We start from the raw sequence: 23,396 nt of genomic DNA on the forward strand, positions 1-23,396 counted from the left end.
ATTTCTTCTCTTTAAGATTTTTTTTTTCATATTTCACTATGACCAAAGTAGTATAATGTTACCATAGTAACATTGTACTACTTTTGGGAAGTGATCAGTATTTTTTTTTTTTTTACACAATTTGCTTATAGCAAAGAATTACTTTGCTATAAGCAAGCATTTACCTGAATGACATCGATTCATTCAGGGCTTTTTTTTTGTGCTTAGCTGTGATTTGGCCACAGCTAATCACATGACACAGCTGGGCTGTGATTGGCCCAGCTTGTGCATGTGATCGCTGTGACTATTCACAGCTAGACATACTTGTATACAATGGATAGCATGAAAGGAAGCCATTCACTGTATACAACTGTCATGTGACCTACTGTGATTGGTCACAGCAGGTCACATGGTACTGGAAACGGGGCCGGTACACACATCTGTCATCAGTACACGGCCGGTGACAGTTGCGCCGCACTGCGCATGCCTGAAAGGACGCCATATGGCGTTCACCTGGAGGGACAAGCTGCTCGCCCGGCTGCCATCTGGCTATCGGCCGGCAACTGGTTAACCACTTCAATACAGGGCACTTTCACCCCCTTCCTGTCCAGGCCAATTTTCAGGTTTCAGCGCTCTCACACTTTGGGTACAATGTTGCATGATCACCCAATTGTTATTCAAACTAAAATTTTAGCATTTTGTTAACACAACTAGAGCTTTCTTTTGGTGGTATTAAATCACCGCTGGGGCTTTTATTTGTTGCTAAATTAACAAAAAAAGACGGAAAAGTTTTGAAAAAAAAACCAAAAAAACACGTTTTTCTTTGTTTCTGTTATAAAAGTTTGCAAATAAATAATTGTTCTTCATAAATTTAGGCCAAAATTGATATCTGAAAATTGATCAATCCTGAAGTACTGACGGCCAATCTAATTTCTTGAGGCCCAAAAATGTCAGAACAGTACAGATATCCCCCAAATGTCAGGACAGTACAGATATCCCCCAAATGTTAGAACAGTACAGATATCCCCCAAAATGTCAGGACAGTACAGATATCCCCCAAATGTCAGAACAGTACAGATATCCCCCAAATGTCAGAACAGTACAGATATCTCCCAAATGTCAGGACCGGACAGATATCCCCCAAATGTCAGAACAGTACAGATATCCCCCAAATGTCAGGACAGGACAGATATCCACCAAATGTCAGGACAGGACAGATATCCACCAAATGTCAGGACAGGACAGATATCCCCCAAATGTCAGGACAGTCCAGATATCCACCAAATGTCAGGACGGTACAGATATCCCCCAAATGTCAGGACGGCACAGATATCCCCCAAATGTCAGGACAGTACAGATATCCCCCAAATGTCAGGACAGCACAGATATCCCCCAAATGTCAGAACAGTACAGATATCCCCCAAATGTCAGGACAGTACAGATATCCCCCAAATGTCAGAACAGTACAGATATCCCCCAAATGTCAGAACAGTACAGATATCCCCCAAATGTCAGGACCGGACAGATATCCCCCAAATGTCAGAACAGTACAGATATCCCCCAAATGTCAGAACAGTACAGATATCCCCCAAATGTCAGGACAGTCCAGATATCCTCCAAATGTCAGGACAGGACAGATATCCCTCAAATGTCAGGACAGTCCAGATATCCACCAAATGTCAGGACGGTACAGATATCCCCCAAATGTCAGGACAGCACAGATATCCCCCAAATGTCAGGACAGTACAGATATCCCCCAAATGTCAGGACAGCACAGATATCCCCCAAATGTCAGAACAGTACAGATATCCCCCAAATGTCAGGACAGTACAGATATCCCCCAAATGTCAGGACAGTACAGATATCCCCCAAATGTCAGGACAGTACAGATATCCCCCAAATGTCAGGACAGTACAGATATCCCCCAAATGTCAGGACAGTACAGATATCCCCCAAATGTCAGGACAGTACAGATATCCCCCAAATGTCAGAACAGTACAGATATCCCCCAAATGTCAGGACAGTACAGACATCCCCCAAATGTCAGAACAGTACAGATATCCTCCAAATGTCAGAACAGTACAGATATCCCCCAAATTACCCCTTTACAGTCCAACGTATTTCATAAGAGGCATGGCGAGTGTTTTGAAGCTGTAATTTTGTCAAAATTTTTCGGAAAATGAAGAAATTAAAAACATTTTCATAATTTATTTTTTTTTACATATTGTCACCAGTGCAATACAGCGTCAGCATATAACTGGTGTGGCGGTGATCAGTGACACTGTCTGGTTACCGTACATTGCTTTCAGTTTTTTTATTAAATATTTTCTCTTTTCAAATTAAAAAAAAAAAAATCTGTGCTTGTGACGCGTTTCTTTCCCCGTCAGGACTGCAGAAAAAAAGTACCCCCCCCCCAAGATTTTTTTATGATGTCATCCAGGGTGGCCCTGAAGAGGCGATCACCCTGAAAGGGCAAATCCCTGAGAGCCTTCTTTTGCTGACCAACATTTAAGCCACAGTACACCGAACATTTCATCACAGCTGAAATGGAAAGCAAAAAGGGCCACATCCAGGGATGAGTCACACACAAACTTAAGGCCCTGAACTAACTGATCCCGCCAATTCCACCTTCCCCCAGGCCGTGGCGAAGGAGTTTGGCCCATTCAGTGAGGGTCTGGGACACCATGAACATCATGCGGGAAACTAATTTCGTCTTCCTGTCTACTGCATCCTTGAAGGATGGAGACACCTCCACCGGAATCATGGTTGCTTAATGCAATCTAGAAAAAGACTCATCCTCACTGAAGAGTCGGGGATCTCGTCAGCATGACGTGTGGATCTGAAGAGGCCGATGAAGCAGAAGAGGGCGGGGGTTGCTTCTTGTTTGCCTTACACCCTAATGCTATCTCCACCCGGGAAACAGACTCCCGGACCACCATCAGTGTCATTGGGAACAGAGCTCCCTGAGGGGGCCCGCAGCCTCAAGTGGGGAGATCAGGTGGGGAAACATGGTCCTGAGGATCCATCTCTGGAAGGGGATCCACAGGGAAGGCACTGCTAGGGAGAGCCACTAGCCTCAAGGAACCCCAAACCAAGTAATATAAGGCCAGCAGAGAGAAAGGATACCCCACCAGGACTCACCCCCAAGCCACATGCAGAGCTGCCAGCAGTCTTCGCACAAAGGAAGCAGGTTGAGCAGCCACGTGGAACACACAACCACCACAGCAGGATGCCCGGGAACAGCTGCCCATGTGATCCACATGGGAAGAGGTAGCAAAGAATCTGCTGCGGGACTACAAGAAAATGGCCACCGAAACCCCACTCATCAAAGCCCATGCTCCTATTGGGCAATGCAGACACCAAAAACATGGCCCCTGGACTGTATGACTAAGCTGCTAGAGAGGGAAAGCCAAACCCCAAGAAAATGGCAGCCCCAGTCCAGGGTGGGGCACATCGAGGCCCACCAAACGCTTGGCTAGGGTCAGCACACGCTCGCTGGCCAAGCTGGGGTGACCACTGGATCGACACCATATTGGGGCACCTGCCTTTACACACACATGAACTTTAATGGCATCCCAGTCTTAGTCCGTAGGGGCCAATAATGAGTTGGCCCACCCTTTGCAGCTATAACAGCTTCAACTCTTCTGGGAAGGCCATCCACAAGGTTTAGGAGGGTGCCTATGGGAAGGTTTGACCATTCTTCCAGAAGCACGTTTGTCAGGTCAGGCACTGATGTCGGACGAGAAGGCCTGGCCTGCAGTCTCTGCTCTAATTCATCCCAAAGGTGTTCCATCGGGTTGAGGTCAGGACTCTGTGCAGGCCAGTCAAGTTTCTTCACCCCAAACTCGCTCCTCCATGTCTTTATGGACCTTGCTCTGTGCGCTGGTCCCAATCATGTTGGAACAGGAAGGGGCCATCCCCAAACCGTTTCCAAAATGATGGGAGCATGAAATCGTCCAAAATGTCTTGGTATGCTGACGTCTTAAGAGTTCTCTTCACTGAAACTAGGGGGCCAAGCCCAACCCCTTAAAAACAACCCCACACCATAATCCCCCCTCCACCAAACTTTACACTTGGCACAGTGCAGTCATACAAGTACCGTTCTCCTGGCAACCGTCAAACCCAGACACGTCCATCAGATTGCCAGACAGAGTAGCGTGATTCGTCACTTCAGAGAACACGTCTCCACTGCTCTAGAGTCCAGTGGCGGCGTGCTTTACACCACGGCATCCGACGCTTTGCATTGCACTTGGTGATGTGAGGCTTGGATGCAGCTGCTCGGCCATGGAAACCCATTCCATGAAGCGCTCTACGCACTGTTGTTGTGCTAATCTGAAGGCCACACAAAGTTTGGAGGTCTTTAGCTATTGACTCTGCAGACAATTGGCGATTTCTGCGAACTGTGCGCTTCAGCATGCGCTGACCCCGCTCTGTCATTTTATGTGGCCTACCACTTGGTGGCTGAGTTGCTCTTGTTCCCAGTTGCTTCCACTTTGTTATAATCCCACTAACAGTTGAGTGTGGAATATCTACTAGCAAGGAAATTTCCCAGATGGACTTATTGCACAGGTGGCAACCTATCACGGGACCACGCTTGGAGTCACTGAGCTCCTGAAAGCAACCCATTCTTTCACAAATATTTGTAGAAGCAGTCTGATGCCAAGGGGCTTGATTGTATACACCTGTGTCCATGGAGGTGATTGCAACACCTGAATCCAATGATTTAGAGGGCTGGCTCAATACTTTTGGCAATATAGTGTATATTATCCAGCCCGTCACCCAGCCTGGCTGTTGATTGAAGATCTCCGCAGGAAAAAACCAAGGGGGAAAAAAAAAAAAAAAACAGAGAAAGAAGAAAAAAAAAGAAAATCCTACGGAACCACAGGTCCCAACAGGGAGCAAGGTCACTACTCCTGAACACAGAAAAACAGAAAAACTGGATTGCCTATGCAGAGAGAGGGTTTATATCAGCCAGGACTGCCCATAGGCAGTGCAGAGTTTCTTTTTTCTTCCCAGTATCCTACTCCTGTAGGTGGCGATATAACCTTATGGTCAAGAATGGAAACACTGTGTCCATCAATCAACTAAAGAGAAAAAATGTTTTTCCCTCTTGGGGAGTACTGTCCTTATTTCTTGTTCTGACACCCATTGTATGTACAAGAAGTGAGGAGGAATCTCCCCAGTGAGGCCAGCAACGGAAACCAGGTTGAGGTTAACATTCTTTCCCACTATCCAAAAGTTGGGCTTTAAATGACCACTCCACTCAAACTTTTTTTGTAATTGTATAGTAGATACTGACATGCCCCACCACCATTAGCTGAAAAGACATGCCAACCTTCTGCTTGGTGATAGAGATGGCCTCCAGGTCTTGCAAGAGAGCATTCTTCCTGTGCTGCAGGGCTCGCTCTAGCTCATCAAATGTTGTACAGATCTCGTTGACAGCGGCGTTCTTCCGCTCGCTGAGCTGCCGACTGATGTCTGTCACAAGGTCGATGGCGGAGGTCAGCTGAGGGATTCTGGAAGAGAAAGGAGGAGCTTTGTTAAAAGAAGCTTGTATGAATACAACTTTTACCCACTTATCCCATACAAACTGCTGAGACTTGAATTAAGACAGTGAAGTGTAAGTCCAGTCAATAATTTTTTTTTCTCTTCACTTTACATGGAGTGAGGGAAGGAATAGAAACCCTGGAAAGGAAATCATGTTAAATGGACTGTACTGCGTTTCTGCAAAAACGCAATACAGTCCATTTAACATGATTTCCAATGGGACACGTTCGCAACTCTGCATTTTCACCTGGTGTATTTTTTGGAAAGGGTCAGGGACTTATTTGAATGCAAAAAGATGAATTTTTGGTTCTATAGACTTCACTGCAGAAAAGCATGTAGTGCGTTTTGAGTTTTAAATCTGCCTAGTAACAAGAACAAAAAAAGAAAAACGGCAAAAACACTCAAAAATGCAGGTGCAAAAAATGCAAAACACAATACAGAAACGCAACCTGCATAGGTGTGAACCTAGCCTTAAAGAGATTTCCCCCACTTCCTGTCCTGTTGATAATATTTCACTAGACCGGAATTGAGAGAAAATATCCAACAGCAGCAAAAAAAATGTTTTCCTTTAGCAGAACAGGAGAAGGCTGGAATCCCTTGTCACATTTTTATTTCTGTGTCCCTGTCGCTGATTATCCCCTACTTCCTGTCTGGTGTAACCCTTGTCACCAGGAAAAAAAAAAAAAATCTTTCCAATAGAGCCCTGGATAGAAGCAAAAATCAGACAAGAATGCTAATCCTTCTCCACTCCATCCAAAAATAAAGAAAAAATGTTTTGCTGGACATTGTAAACACATTTTAACGCTGATTTCTGTGAGAGAGAGAGAGAGAGAGAGAGAGAGAGAGAGAGAGAGAGAGAGAGAGCGAGCGAGAGAGAGAGAGAGCGAGAGAGAGAGAGAGAGCGAGAGAGAGAGAGAGAGAGAGAGAGAGAGAGAGAGAGAGAGAGAGAGAGAGAGAGAGAGATTTTTTTTTATTTAAACAGAGATCAGCGTTGAAGGGTGTTTTAAACTGTCCAGCAAAACATTTTTTCTTTGTTTTTGGATGGAGTAGAGAAGGATTAGCATTCTTGTCTGATTTTTGCCGCGTTTTTTTATATATTTATCTCAAAGCCTCATTTACTTACCAGAATATGTGGTTCTGCGACAGGCCTGGTCTTCTGGTCTGTAGAGTAGGAGGGTCTTTCTTGCAGTGCCCATGACACTCTAGTAACAACAACGCTGCCCATTGGATGTCACAAGAGTCCATTGATGGGGTTCTCATGGCTTCCAGCAGCAGTATCAGGATTTCACCATCAAAGAAGAAGCAGCAAGAATGTCCTGGACTGCAAATGGCCATAACCAGTCTTCAAGGTGTCTCCATGTGTGTACGCAGGTGAGGTGGTAGGCATGGTTTTGCCCAGAGATAGGCTTTAGTGAACAATACTTGTACAGTTGTCCTTTAAAGTGTTACTAAACCCAGGACCCTGCATTCACTATATCTAAATACCTTTTCTCATCAGCAGTATATTAGTAGTCTTGTGACTTCTATAAGTGCCCAGCGGAGCGCTGGTTAAACCTTGTAGGAGGAGTTTTCATTCTGCTCTGACTGTCCAATGAGGCTGCATAAACCCCTGACTCTCTGTCTGGGCAGTGCCGATTGGCCCTGTGCTGATCACATGCACCCTCACACACTGGACTCCACGGAATGGTAAGTACTTGACAGTGAAATGGTGTGACCTGACAAAATCGACAATTTGTCTTGTCCATACATTGGCACTGGGCAAGGCTGCTCTGTGCAGCCTAATGCACTTGGTGTAAATAGCACCCGGGTCTTTGTAAATGCAGTCACTGACCACATAAGATCGCTCCAAAGACTTTTCACTGAAACAGCAAACCTTCCTGTGAATAATATATTTAATATATAGATCCCACTGCCTCCAGTCAAACATGGTGGACCTACCATAGACACAGCCCACCATAGAGATGACCCGAGCACCCTCCGCCATTACCTGCCCTTGATGTTGTCCAGCTGGCTACGGAGTGACGCTTTGTGCTGCTCTAGAACGTCTTTCAGTGGGACGGTGCAATGCTCTCTGTGTTCTCCTTCCGTGCACTCTACACACATGGCGGTCTCGCAGGGTCCGCAGTAATACTCCATGGTCTGCAAGAGGACAGGGAACAGACCCCAGTGACTGGAGAAGGAAGAGAAGAAGTTTTTTTTAATATTAGATCTACAGAGGATGCTGCACCTACCTTGCCCTGGTGGTTGGGGCAAGAAAGAGGAGTCCCAGAAGGGTGTCCCTCCCCTGGCAGCACGCTTTGCTCTTGGCGGCCACTCTCTGGGCTCCGCTGGAGAACCTCCATGAGGTTTGTAATGAAGAAATTGTTCTGCAGAGCGGACACCCCCCGTTCTGGAAGGATAGAAGTCTGGCGGCATACCGGGCAAGAAAGGGTCAGGCTCTGCGGCGGGATGTAACTCTGTAGACATCTGTGGAAACAAGAGAATAAGTAGAATGTATAAAAGGCAGCCAAACCTCAAACACAAAATAGACACTAAATTAAAATAATAGAGGTAAACCTAGTCAATGGATCAATAAAAAAGTGATAGTAGGAATTTCTGTTAAAGTGTTCGTAAACCCAGGACCCCGCATTCACTAGATCCGGCCTCCCCGGACCCCGCATTCACTAGATCCGGCCTCCCCGGACCCCGCATTCACTAGATCCGGCCTCCCCGGTCCCCGCATTCACTAGATCCAATCTCCCCGGACCCCGCATTCAGTAGATCCGGCCTCCCCGGACCCCGCATTCACTAGATCTGGTCTCCCAGGACCCTGCATTCACTAGATCTGGTCTCCCAGGACCCTGCATTCACTAGATCTAGTCTCCTAGGACCCTGCATTCACTAGATCTGGTCCCCCTGGACCCCGTATTCACTATATCCGGTCTCCCTGGACCCTGCATTCACTATATCAGGTCTCCCACAGTACACAACATAGAAATACATTTATTTTAGTAAATATAAACTGCTAAATACCTTTTCTCATCAGCAGTATATAGCAGTCTTATGACTTCTATCAGTGTCAAGCTAAGCATTGGTTAATCCTGTAGGAGGAGTTTTAATTCTGCTCTGACTGTCCTGTGAGGCTGCATAACCCCTAACCCTCTGTCTGGACAGTGCTTATTGGCCCTGTGCAGATCACATGCACTCTCCGAAAGAAAAAAATACTCTTGCCATACACACTAAACTGATCATGTGCAGAGTAACTCCTAGAGCTCTGTACTATTAGTAGATGGATTCGGCACAGTAAAAGGGAGGATCAGAGAAGACAGGATCAAACAGCCTTTTAACACAATGTGGAGGATTAACTCCTTAGATTCCACAGTGAGTATAACAAGCATGCTTTACTGTATATACAGACTGATTGTACTGTTGTGGGTTTAGAAATACTTAAACATAACTAGAGAAGTGATACTGTGCAGCTTTTACAAAGAATAATAAAATACATGAATGAATTAATTATATTCATGATATGAAAAAACAGAAGTTGTACTGTTCATACATCATGAGTAAGTAGACACAGAGATTACACCCGGCATCCAGGACAAGAGAAGTGGTACTGTGCAGAGTCCATACATACAGAATAAGAACAGATACTGGGAATTACACCCGGCATCCAGGACAAGAGAAGTGGTACTGTGCAGAGTCCATACATACAGAATAAGAACAGATACTGGGAATTACACCCGGCATCCAGGACAAGAGAAGTGGGACTGGGAAGAGTCCATACATACAGAATAAGAACACATACTGGGAATTACACCCGGCATCCAGGACAAGAGAAGTGGGACTGGGAAGAGTCCATACATACAGAATAAGAACAGATACTGGGAATTACACCCGGCATACAAGACAAGAGAAGTGGGACTGTGCAGAGTCCATACATAAAGAATAAGAACAGATACTGGGAATTACACCCAATATACAGGACAAGAGAAGTGGTACTGTGCAGAGTCCTTACATACAGAATAAGAACAGATACTGGGAATTACACCTGGCATACAAGACAAGAGAAGTGGTACTGTGCAGAGTCCATACATACAGAATAAGAACAGATACTGGGAATTACACCTGGCATCCAGGACAAGAGAAGTGGTACTGTGCAGAGTCCATACATACAGAATTAGAACAGATACTGGGAATTACACCCGGCATCCAGGACAAGAGAAGTGGTACTGTGCAGAGTCCATACATACAGAATTAGAACAGATACTGGGAATTACACCCGGCATCCAGGACAAGAGAAGTGGTACTGTGCAGAGTCCATACATACAGAATTAGAACAGATACTGGGAATTACACCCGGCATACAGGACAAGAGAAGTGGTACTGTGCAGAGTCCATACATACAGAATGGGGACAGATACCGAGAATTACACCCGGCATCCAGGACAAGAGAAGTGGTACTGTGCAGAGTCCATACATACAGGATAAGAACAGATACTGGGAATTACACCCGGCATCCAGGACAAGAGAAGTGGTACTGTGCAGAGTCTGTATATACAGCAGGGGTGCAAACCGCACTCATGATGTGTAAATAGGAGATACTGATGAGAAGTAAAAGTCCAGAAAAGGGAAGTCTGGAGATGATCCTCCTGTGTCGGTATCTATAAATGTCCCTCATTGTCAGAACTTCCCTTAGTAACTTCCTGTGTTTGAGGGAAGCATCCTATACTTTTTGTACCTTCTCGGTCAGAGTTCCTCAAGTCAGAGGAGATGACAGAACCTCAGCAGTGACCTGCACGTGTCTTCCTGTTTAAAGTAGAACTCCGGCCCCCCATTAGAGAGGTGCTGCGTCACACAATTCTAGTTGTATCTTCATTCTTGGTCATCCTGCAAATCCCACAAATACTTGAGTTTGCTAGTGGAAGTTTATCTAGTGCAGCTTCTTGTGATGGTGTGACAACACTGAATTTGGAGCAGAGTTGTCACTCTCGTGTAGGCAGTGCCTGCTTGCATTGCGGTGGGAGGAGGAGAAGTTGCGGGGGGGGCATGGCTATCAGCATTGTAACTGATTCAAAAACCTGTTAGCTGGTCAATAACTAAAATAACAAAAAACAGCGCAAAATCTACAAACAAAATTACACAAGTGAATAAAAAAAATAAAAAAACATATAAAATCAAATGTCCATGTGAAAATAAGTTCTTATTCCCATTGAAACAAATAATAAATTATTCGAAATGTGCTTCCACCTATCCACCACATGAGAAATGATATTAACCGCACTCACCAGATAGAGGTGAGTAATGAGCTTTATAGGATATACGGGATCCTATACCCCCTCCAAAAGAGATCAAATCTTCTTTTTCCACCCTGATTGGGTATATTAATCACCTCCACTTTATTCCTCCATGAATTCCTCAATGGTGTATAGAAAAAGAAACTACATAGTGTAATACTGCTACTCAGGGGCGGACTGACCATTTGGAAACTCAGGCACTGCCCGAGGGCCCAGGGTCAGTAGGGGGCCCCATGAGATGCCCCTGGTACCTTTTTCATAGGCTATGGAAGTTCTCATTTATTCTGGTCTTGGTATAGCTAGCAGCAGGGGCGTCCCTAGGGTTGGTGTCACCAGGTGCGATAACACTTGGTGACACCCCCTCTGACAATCTCCGCAGAATGAATCGGATCTGCGGATTGAGCATAATGAATCGGACTCTGATCCATTATGCTCCCCAATCCGCAGTTCTGATCCATCCTGCGGGGATCTTCGGCTTGCTTTACAACTTACCTTTTTGTGGAGCGGGTCCGGTGTCACCCGGTGCGGCACGCACCTCCCGCATCTACCTCAGGATGCCACTGGCTAGCAGTAGTCAGTCACATTCAGCCAGTCCTGTTCCTGTTCTGTAATGTCAAAGACCTTTCATAGCCTCTCCAAGTCACTTTTTCAGGTCCAAACTGAAGAAGTGGCTTGGAGAAGCTAAAGGAGATCTTCGACATTACAGAATAAGTCCAGCAGAATGTGAGTCACTACTGCTCAGGGGCGGACTGATCATTCAAGCACTTGGGCACTGCCCGTAGGCCCGGGGTCAGTAGGGGGCCCCATGAAATGCCCGTTACACTTTTTTTTTTTTTTTTATAGACTTTTTAGGGTGTGCTTGGACACAGGGGCCCCATGAGCTGTCAGTCCGCCCCTGCTGCCACTTCATATAGAATAGAAATATAGAATAAGGCCACTCACATGTTTAAATATAATTAAAAGCCTTGTTTAATAGCCTAGATGGCTTCAAAATAACCACTTTCCACAGTTGCAAAATATAGGGATCTCACGCTTCTGTAGTGTCTGCAGAGGATGAACAGCCTTCCACCTCTAAGATGGCCGCTTGAACCGCATCACTCGGCGTGGATGGACACATAAGCTGTGTTGTGTGACTGACAGCAGTGTCATCATAGTCCTACCCCAGTGTGGGAGATGAAGGTTGCTTTGAATCTCCCAGCAGTCCTTTGTAAAGTCCAAAGACCAACTTTATGAGAGCCACGCATGCGTAGGAACTACCCGCGAAAGACGAATACTGCGCGTGCGCCGGATTATCATTTATATTAGTTATTATTTGTATAACTAAAATAAAAATGGTGTAGCGCTAAATAAATACTAAACCATGTGCATCAATATATGAGAAATAAATCAATGTATGAAAAATAAATACATATATGGTGTATAAAACACACACAAGTGAATGAACACAACCTATAAAGTGACCCCCCAGCTACATATATATCCCCAATTTGGGGGATTAAATGCAAGTGAAAACAGGCGATTCCCTACTTGGGAACACAATTATACAAGTGCACAATAATCATAAACACAATATGTGATAAATCAAAAATGTCCACTCGAATTAAAGGCCAATAAATCCAATAATTCATGCACAAACACAAATAAATGGCGTGTAAATCGAATCAGCACAGCGTGAGGTGAATATGGTGCCAAACAACTTGTGATATTATATCCTCAAGTGGCCAGAGTGCCCCCTCACCTCCTCACAGCGACCACAAGGGCCAGCTCGCTATATGGATTAACCACGTTTGCACAGGAACTACCACGTCACCTAAAGGACCCTCCTGGATAGTCCAGCAGACTTAATAATCCTCCTGAGCTCTCCAATCACCTGGTACTCTTATGCAGCCGCTCACACCAAAGGATCATAGCAAAGACAAAAAAGATCCTCCATAGTGTGAATCAGTATTTTTATTTGCTCCAAAACATGATAAAATTGCCCACTCACATGATATAAAACGTACATCCAGCTTTTCCCCATAATATGGATGTACTTGCATGGTTCCTGGTGTCCCAATATTGCGGCCGCGCCGGAAATGACGTCAACACGCACTGGAAGTCATGTCACCGCGTACCGACGCGTTGCGTCACGATAACCACGTGACTTCTTCAGGGTATCATCGATTTATTTCTCATATATTGATGCACATGGTTTAGTATTTATTTAGAGCTACACCATTTTTATTTTAGTTATATTTCATTTTGTGGTTCAAGGAGGGTGTGAGCAGCTTGGGATAGGGATTATCCATTTCAGCGCAGGGGGTATTTTTTCTTATTTCTGTTAGCTGGTCAAACAACATCTGACTACACCTAACTGCACCCTCTGCTTTCTGGATTGGCAGCTCTGCCTCTGTTCCTGAAAGCTTCCCACTTTGAGCTGCAGTGTATGAGAGGGGAGCAGGTGAGACACAAAACGAAGGAGAATTACGCTCAGTGAGGGCAGGTAAAAAAAAATGTTTTTTGTTTGTTTGTTGATGAAGCTGCTGCATTACATGTTTAGATTGCCTTTAATGTCGCTATTTATTATTCATTTATTTCAGATACTTATATAGCTCCATCAATTTGCGCAGCGCTTTACATATATATATTGTACATTCACATCAGTCCCTAACCCTCAAGGGGTGTACAATCTAAGGTCCCCAACTTACATTCATACATACTAGGGGCAATTTAGACAGGAGCCAACTAACCTAACAGCATGTCTTTTGGAGTGTGGGAGGAAACCGGAGTACCCGGAGGAAACCCACGCAGGCACAGGGAGAACATGCAAACTCCAGGCAGGTGGTGCCGTGGTTGGGATTTGAACCAACAACCCTAGTACTGCTAGGCGGAAGTGCTAACCATATAGCCACTGTGCTGCCCACTATGGTCAGACCCACTCAGCATAATGTCTGGGTAACACTGGTCTAATTTAGGGCAATGTAGAACACATCACATCTGTCCTACAGGTAGCCCCCCATGTCTCCGTCTTCCACAACATCACCATGAAGACCAACACAATGCTTCCATGAAGAAAAGTATCAGCCTTCTCCTCGAGACAATGTAAAATGTTTTCATGAAGATGAACGAATCATCTTTCTCCAGAGCAACAGAATGTCTGACACCTCCACGAAAACTACACCGAAAAATGCACCGATATATCTGACAAAAATAGGGTTTTGCTGATGACCCAAAAAGGTACAGATAACTGATTTTGATGCAAAATCGCATGCCATTAACTTCAATGCAAAATTTTTTATCTATGTATTTTTAATTTTATGTCCACATTTTTGTGTTACTTTCAATAAAAGTTATTTTACATTAGTGGATTGTATTTTTTAAATTTATATTCATTTAAATTAATGATATATTAATTAAAAAGTCAAATATAATACAATTATAGATAAAAAATAAAAACAAAAAACCCCCCAAACTATCCATTTCGGTTTCCAGTCAAGAGCATCTTGAATTTTCTGTTTCGGTCCAGAACTTTCATTTCTGTGCACCACTAACAAAAACATAAGAATGTTCCTTCACATCAACACAATCCCATCAACACAATCCAACACTTCCAGAAAAATGCAAATGTCACCCTACCACACCAACACAATCCAACACTTCCAGAAAAATGCAAATGTCACCCTACCACACCAACACAATCCAACACATCCAGGAAAATGCAAATGTCACCCTACCACACCAACACAATCCAACACTTCCAGGAAAATGCAAATGTCACCCTACCACACCAACACCATCCAACACTTCCAGGAAAATGCAAATGTCACCCTACCACAGCAACACAATCCAACACATCCAGGAAAATGCAAATGTCACCCTACCACACCAACACCATCCAACACTTCCAGGAAAATGCAAATGTCACCCTACCACAGCAACAACATTGTTTTCCTGGGAAACAGCATGCAGGGACCTCACTGCTCAAGGCTGACCTGCCAGAGATCCCATGCTGCTGGATGTGCCTGTATGCCTGCTCAGTCAGTGAACATGAAGATGAAGTAGCGACACTCCAATGTACAAACAGTAGGCTTCTTTATTATTCAATCCATCAAGATAAAAAGACAGGCTCTGGGAACATCATGTTCAACATTATTTTCCCAACAGCCCAATGTTTTCATAAAGAAACAATCATGAACCTGCTCCATGCTTACACAACATCTACCACCACCAATATGAGGCAAATATTGTCTTTTTGAAATCATCACAATGATTTGAACCTTCATGATGGCCGTGACAGCACTTCCGGTTCTGCTTGAGTGCGTCAGACGTCACATGTCCCAACATGTTTCGTCACTTCCTGGACTTTTCCACAAGGGATCCCTTGTGGAAAGTCCAGGAAGTGACGAAACACGTCGGGACGTGACACTGACGCACTCACGCGGAACCGGAAATGCTGTCGCGGCCATCTTTGTTTGGGGAACATACAGTTTTTGCCACATTAGGACTACACCTGAATGTTCCTTATGCTGGAAGTAGTTTTCCTCGATTTTAAATGTAAGCTACCTAATAAATATTGTTACAGTTTACTATATAGTCTCTAATCTCCGATTTTACCTTATGAGGATCATGGAAAAATTACAACAGGATTACTAAGAAGCCTGGAGAGTGTTATCAACCATTGTTTGAAGTAGAGCTTGCTATTACCTACATAGGGTAATTATCCATTGTTGCACCAGTTGGAATGATTCACTTTATTTTGCACTATCATTTATATTGTTGGAGAACTTATCACTTTTTGGTCATAATATTTATCTTATTATTCATAATATTATCTGTTAATTATTATTTGCAGAGGTGACCACTGATTTGTATTGTTTGCAGTTGGAGTGTTCACTTTTTGAACATATTCACGTGTGTATTTTGAGATATAATCACATTTTTATATATATTATTATAATATATATATATTATTAGAATATATATATATTTTTTTTTTTTTCTCACGTTTGAGTTTCAGTGCACATGTTATGCAGTTTGCATGATACACGATTTGTTGCACTTTTGTTGGTTCATTTAAAAAGGTAATACACTATTATAAGTTTATTTCTTTGAGGTCCACGGAGATTTTGGAAACGGTACGTTGGACTATTACAGAGTGACACAATGTGATTTGGAGGTGGAAAAGACATTTTGTGACATTTATTTATTGGACTTTTATGTCTTTTGGGACGATTTTATTTATTTTTGGACAGTTTTTTTTATTAGTATTTGTATTATTTATTATATTATTTTATTTAATTAGTTTGTTTATATGATAAGATTGGGTTAGATACATTCATCACAAAGACGTGTTTAGTTATTATGTACATTTACTTTCAAGGGTGAAAGTTTCTGTTTTCTTTTTGCGTATAGGAGTTATTGATACAGTTGGGAGCGTGCAAACTTATTGGCTATTAACCCTACACCTCAACACAATACCGAACAATTCCATGAACACACGACCCAACACCCCATCAATGCAATGTCCAAGATTTCCTTGAACAAATAACCCTACACATCAACATCTACACAGTGATAATCACTTCCATGGATACACAACTATAAACAACAAACAGAAATGTAAAAACACTTCAATGAAGACAACTCTATACTTCAACATTAACACAGTGTCTAAACACTTCTAAGAAGACAACTCCACACCTCAACAGTAACACAATACCAGACACTGTCAGGAAGACAAAACACTATACCTCCACATTAAACGCAATGACCATTACTTCCATGAATATATAACCATACATTTCAACATCAACCCAATGTCCAAGCATTTCCATGAACACAACTCTACAGTTCAGCAATAAAACATTGTCAAACACTTTTATTTTAAGACATACTGTAACCCTATACTTCAACAACACAACGTCTTAACTAGTGGTGCACCAAAATGAAAATTCAAAATGCACTTGGCCAAAAACCGAAACCAAAATGTGCAGCTTTTTAAAAATGAATATATATTTTGGAAAAAAAATACATTTTGATTAAAAAAAAAAAAATACCCCATTTTTTTTTTGTAAAATATGAAAGAGGATATTACAGTGCATAAATACCGTAGATACCAAACATGTCACACTTTAAAATTCCACGCTCATGGAATGGCGTGAAACTGTGGTACTTAAAAATCTCCATGGGTGATGGGCTTTAAAAATTTCTACAGGTTAGCACTGTAAAGTTACAGAGGAGGTGTAGTGCGAGAATTATTGCTCTTGCTCTAACATTCGTGGCGATACCTCATGTGTGTGGTTTGAACACCATGTACATATGTGGGCATAGTCTACGTATGCATTCACCACTATATGAGATCACGTGGGGACGGGGGCACTTTAAACTTTTTTATTTATTAATGTATTTTTTTTTTGTACTGTCCCTTTAAAAAAAAATTTTAATCACTTTTATTCTCATCACAAGAAATGCATGCATCCCTTGTGATAGAAATAATTAGTGACAGGTCCTCTTTATGGAGAGATGTGGGGTCAAAAAGACCCCACATCTCTCCTCTGCAATGTAAAGCATTGGATCAAAAAAGGGGGCGTTGATCTAGTGCTTAAACAAATAAACAACTGTCCGGAACCGGAAGTGAAATCGCTACGAACCTTCAAGGGCATAGAGATGAGTGGAGGCCATCTTTCCTTCACTAATCCCTATGCCTAGTGCTGGGGTCATTTGATGGTTTCTCAGGCAAGACTGAAAACTACTGAGCGGCGGATGGTGGCGGCAGCGGCGGAAGGGCGACGGCAATGGGCGGGGTTTTTTCGGCACCTGTATCAGTGCTTTTTTTCCCATATCGGCCAACGGCTGAAAGGGGCGTTTTTGGACGAAATGTTTTGGGCACCGGAATTTCAGTGCATCCCTAGTCTTAAGTCCATGAAAAGCCATACTCCCCAAAACAATGTTCCTCCATATCAACACCATTGGGTTGATTTACTAAAACTAGACAGTGCAAAATCTGGTACAGCTCTGCATAGAAACCAATTGCCAGGTTTTATTGTCAAACCTTAAAGCGACATTACATCTTAGTTTGTTTTTTTTTTTTGCTAAAATAACAAACATGTTATACTTACCTGCTCTGTACAGCCTGAATCCTCCTCTACTGGGGTCCCCCGCCGGCGTTTCAAGCGCCTCCCTGGAAAGCCGCATGATAGCCCCACAGGGGAATAAAAATCCTTATCCTTGTGTTAAAAGCAAGTAAAATGAGCCTTTAGTATGACAATTCTGTGAATTGTGAATTTAAATGTATAAGAATTTATAAAATACAATCCAGTAACTTAAAATAACTTATTGAAAGTAACAAAATTTGGACAGAAATTGAAATTTATATATATATATATATATATATATATATATATATATATATATATATACTTTTTTTATACTGATAAGTCTATTTTCAGAGGCTGATATACTGGTGCATCACTATTGTACACGTCTAGGAAGACATCAATGTCTACCATCACATCAACCCAAATGGTTTACACGTCTATGAAGACCTTAATGTCTATCATCGCAGCAACCCAAATGGCGTACACGTCTATGAAGACATCAATGTCTACCATCGCATCAACCCAAATGGCGTACACGTCTATGAAGACATCAATGTCTACCATCGCATCAACCCAAATGGTGTACACGTCTATGAAGACATCAATGAAACAACTTCACATCAACCCAACTGGTGTACACGTCTATGAAGACATCAATGTCTACCATCACATCAACCCCAATGGTGTACACGTCTATGAAGACCTCAATGTCTATCATCGCAGCAACCCAAATGGTGTACACGTCTATGAAGACCTCAATGTCTACCATCACATCAACCAAAATGGTGTACGCGTCTATGAAGACCTCAATGTCTATCATCACAGCAACCCAAATGGTGTACACGTCTATGAAGACATCAATGTGTACCATCGCATCAACCCAAATAGTGTACACGTCTATGAAGACATCAATGTCTACCATCGCATCAACCCAAATGGTGTACACGTCTATGAAGACATCAATGTCTACCATCGCATCAACCCAAATGGTGTACACGTCTATGAAGACATCAATGTCTACCATCGTATCAACCCAAATGGTGTACACGTCTATGAAGACATCAATATCTACCATCCATTATTATTATACAGTATTTATATAGCTCCAACGGTTTGCTCAGTGCTGTACATTATAGTGGGGGACAGTACACGAGACAGTACAGTAACAATACAATACACAAGGGGTTCGAGGGCCCTGCTCCTTGGAGCTTACAATCTAGGAGGGAGGGGAGAGTGGTACAGGAGGAAATAGCTGTGGGGGATGGAGTGGTGGGAAGAGCGGAGGAGATAAGCAGTTAGGTGAGGGCTTGGTAGGCATCTCTGAAGAGATGGGTTTTCAGGGTGCACCTAAAGGTGAGGAGGGAAGGGGACAGTCTGATGGATTGGGGTAGTAAGTTCCAGAGGATGGGAGAAGTCCTGGAGAGGGGCATGGGAGGAGGAGACCAGGGAACTGGAGAGCAGGAGGTCTTGTGAGGAGGGGAGAGTGTGTTTTGGATGTCTTCATAGACAGTGTAGACGTCTATGAAGACATCAATGTCTACCATCCCATCAACCCAAACGGTGCAGACGTCTATGAAGACATCAATGTCTACCATCCCATCAACCCAAATGGTGTACACGTCTATGAAGACATCATCAATGTCTTACTTCACATCAACACAATGTTGTACACAACCATGAAGACATCAATAGAAAGACCAGGGAACTGGAGAATAGGAGGTCTTGTGAGGAGCAGAGAGTGCGTTTTGGATGTCTATGAAGACATCAATGTCTACCATCCCATCAACCCAAATGGTGTACACGTCTATGAAGACATCAATGTCTACCATCCCATCAACCCAAATGGTGTACACGTCTATGAAGACATCAATGTCTACCATCCCATCAACCCAAATGGTGTACACATCTATGAAGACATCAATGTCTACCATCCCATCAACCCAAATGGTGTACACATCTATGAAGACATCAATCTCTACCATCCCATCAACCCAAATGGTGTACACGTCTATGAAGACATCAGTGTCTACCATCCCATCTTACTTCACATCAACACAATGTTGTACACAACCATGAAGACATCAATAGAAAGAATAAAAACCTCCTCCGCTCTCAACACCGGATATGGCATGTGTGGAGAGATCTACACAAATTATTGTATTCAATTTGGTCTGGAAAAGGTGTGCAGCTCCCTGAGGGCTGGGGAAGCCCAAAAAGCCACTGGAAGATAAGAAAAAGAAAAGGGCACATAAGCCTTGCGCATTACAAATCTTTTATATGGAAGTCATGAGCCATGCTCTGAATGTCCATCTCTGTGTATGGGACTTGCACAGTACTCAGGATTATGGACCATTGAGGGTCATGACATGCTTGCTTTTACTTGGCGTTTGTGAGTATACATCTGTTACTTCCAAATAAAAGATTTGTGTGTGAGGTCATACGCAAGGCTTGTGCACCCTTTTCTCTTATGAAGACATCAATGTCTTACTTCACATCAACACAATGATGTACATATCCATGAAGACAATCAGCCTCCTCCTCCTCTACAATTATACGATACACGAGCCTTTCAAAAAAGCACTTCAGTGGGTTTACAACTTCAAGACCTGTTGCAATCATTCACATTCAATACTGGCCAAAGAGTCAGCCAAATTCAATTTGAGGACCAGATAAAGGAACTGATGGACACTGCCTTTAGGGCCAGTGCAAAAGTATCAACAGTAGCCAGATGGGATAAGTAGTACATGCCATCAGAGCTACATAGGTGGTTGTTATATGTACACAGGAAATAAGAGGAGCATCTTCTCTCTTTTCCTCCGGAACGTACACTCACCTCTCACAGAAGGTGTGCAGACATGGCAGGACCTTAGGAATGTGATAGCGCTCCAAGCATATACTGCAGATGAGAAACTGCTTGTCAATCTGACGCACCACTGGACTCGCCATGACCGTATTTACACTTGGACCTGTTTAATAACCTAAGCACAAAAGGCAAGAGAATTAAAGAAACACCTGAGAGAAAAAAAAATGAAACAGAAAAGATGTACATGGTGGACAGATTAGGACAGAATGTTCTAAAGGTGGACAGATAGAGAAAAGATAAAAGGCAGACAAAAGGGATAGAAAGAGAGGAGGCTGTACAAGGCAGACTGATAGAGGGAGTCCTTTCCATCTCATACTGCCTACTCTCATTTTATCTCACCTCCTTGTTGAACCTCTTCTACTCTGCAATGCAGATATGTAGATGGAGAGTGAGGAGGTTCTACAGAGCAGGTGGGTAGTGCAAGCGGAGGCTCTAACGAGCAGGTGGGTAGTGCAAGTGGAGGCTCTAACGAGCAGGTGGGTAGTGCAAGCGGAAGCTCTAATGAGCAGGCGGGTAGTGCAAGCGGAGGCTGAAACGAGCAGGCGGGTAGTGCAAGCGGAGGCTCTAAGAAGCAGGCGGGTAGTGCAAGCGGAGGCTCTAATGAGCAGGTGGGCAGTGCAAGCGGAGGCTCTAACGAGCAGGCGGGCAGTGCAAGCGGAGGCTCTAACGAGCAGGCAGATAGCGGAAAAAGAGGCTCTACAGAACAGATGGCAAGTGGAAGAGGAGGCTCTACAGAACAGATAGTGGAAGAGGCGGCTCTACAGGAAAGATATATGGAGGAAAAAAAACTTTCTACAGGACAGATGGATAGAGGAAGAAGAGGCTGTACTAGGGTCGGGGATGGTGGAACTGCAGACTACACAGAACAGATGGCTAGAGGAAAAGAAGGCTCTAGAATAAAGATGGATAGAGAAGAAAGAGGCTCTACTATGTCAAGGACTAGTGGAAGCGGAAAGGATAGATGAAAAAGGAGGCTCTATAGGAAGAGGAGGCTCTGCAGAACAGATGTATAAAGGAAAAAGGAGGCTCAACAAATAAATACATATAGAGGAAGAGGAGGAGGCTCTACAAAACAGATGGATAGTGGAAGAGGAGACTATAGAGGAAAGCTCTACAAAATAGAGGAAGAGAAAGCACTAGGAGGCTTTACAGGACAGAGAGACAGAGGGAGAGGAGGCTTTACAGGACAGAGAGACAGAGGGAGAGGAGGCTCTACAGAGCAGATGTATACATGAAGAGAGGACTCAGGACAGACAGAGGAATAGAAGACTGTACAGACCAAAGCAAAAGAACCTCTACAGAACAAACAGAGGGAGAGGAAACTCTACAGGATGGATGGATAGAAAAAAGAGGCTCTACAGGACAGATGGCTAGAAAAAGACGAGGCTCTGCAAGGCAGACAGACAGAGGAAGAGAGGCTATACAGGACCAAGGGATAGAGGAAGAAAAGGCTCTACATGACAGATGCATAGGAGAGACTTTATGGGACATATGCATAGAGAAATAGGAGGCTGTACAGAAGAAGAGGCTCTATAGGGGAGATGTATAGAGGAAGATGAGATTCTATGGGACATGTGGATAGAGGAAGTGGAGGCTGTACAGAATTGATGTATTCAAGAAATGAAGGCTCGACAGGAGGGAGAGGAGGCTGTGCAGAACTGGTGTATTGAAATAGTGGAGGCTCTACAGGACAGGTAGAGAGAAGAAGAGGAGGCTCTCTACAGTACACTAATGGAGATAAGATGTATAGATAGCTGAAATGCAAAGATGACATAGGAGGCTGAAAGGGTGGAGGACACACTGACATGAATAGAGGCTGGATTGAAAAATGACACACACAGGAGGCGAGTGACGGGTGGAGGACACACAGACATGTATTGAGGCTGGAAGTACATAGTGACAAGTACTAGAGTTTGGTGATGGATGGAGGGCACACAGATACAGAGGGAAGCTGGAGATGGGGGGAGGGCACGGAAAGAGGCTGGAGATGGATGGAGGTAGGTGATGGGTGGAGGACACAGACACAGATGGAGGACAGACAGACACGGATGGAGATGGGTGGAGGACACGTAGACACGGATGGTGGCTGGAGATGGGTGGAGGACACGCAGACACGAATGGTGGCTGGAGATGGGTGGAGGACACACAGACACGGATGGTGGCTGGAGATGGGTGGAGGACACGCAGACACGGATGGTGGCTGGAGATGGGTGAAGGACACGCAGACACGGATGAAAGGTGAAGGACACACAGACACGGATGGAGGTTGGAGATGGGTGGAGGACACACAGACACGAATGGAGTAGGTGATGGGTGGAGGAAACAGATACGGATGGAGGTAGGTAATGGGTGAGGACACACAGATATGGATAGAGGTAGGTGATGGATGAAGGACACACAGATATAGATGGAGGTTGGAGATGGGTGGAGGAAACACAGACACGGATGGATGGAGGCAGGTGATGGGTGGAGGACACACACGGATGGATGGAGGCAGGTGATGGGTGGCGGACACACACACACGGATGGATGGAGGCAGGTGACGGGTGGAGGACACACACACACACGGATGGATAAAGGCAGGTGATGGGTGGAGGACACACACACACGGATGGATGGAAGTAGGTGACAGGTGGAAAACACACACACACACGG

The 23,396-nt window shown here is 43.9% G+C and overlaps 1 protein-coding gene across 1 annotated transcript in view; it reads right to left on the minus strand.

Annotated features, from left to right (window-relative positions):
* Positions 1–23,396, minus strand: part of TRIM3 (tripartite motif containing 3) — a 47,575-nt gene that overhangs the window by 18,085 nt on the left and 6,094 nt on the right. Inside the window, exons 2-5 of the mRNA XM_089671635.1 lie at positions 20,712–20,856; positions 7,758–7,992; positions 7,514–7,665; positions 5,315–5,495 (exon numbers count right to left, since the gene is read on the minus strand). Of these exons, the coding sequence (XP_089527761.1) occupies positions 5,315–5,495; positions 7,514–7,665; positions 7,758–7,992; positions 20,712–20,824 (681 nt within the window). The 5' untranslated portion in view covers positions 20,825–20,856. The remainder of the gene's footprint in view (positions 1–5,314; positions 5,496–7,513; positions 7,666–7,757; positions 7,993–20,711; positions 20,857–23,396) is intronic.

The sequence above is a fragment of the Staurois parvus genome, unplaced genomic scaffold, assembly GCF_062004578.1.
Source record: "Staurois parvus isolate SC_StPar_1 unplaced genomic scaffold, SC_StPar_1.0 ptg000109l, whole genome shotgun sequence".
NCBI lineage: Eukaryota > Metazoa > Chordata > Amphibia > Anura > Ranidae > Staurois > Staurois parvus.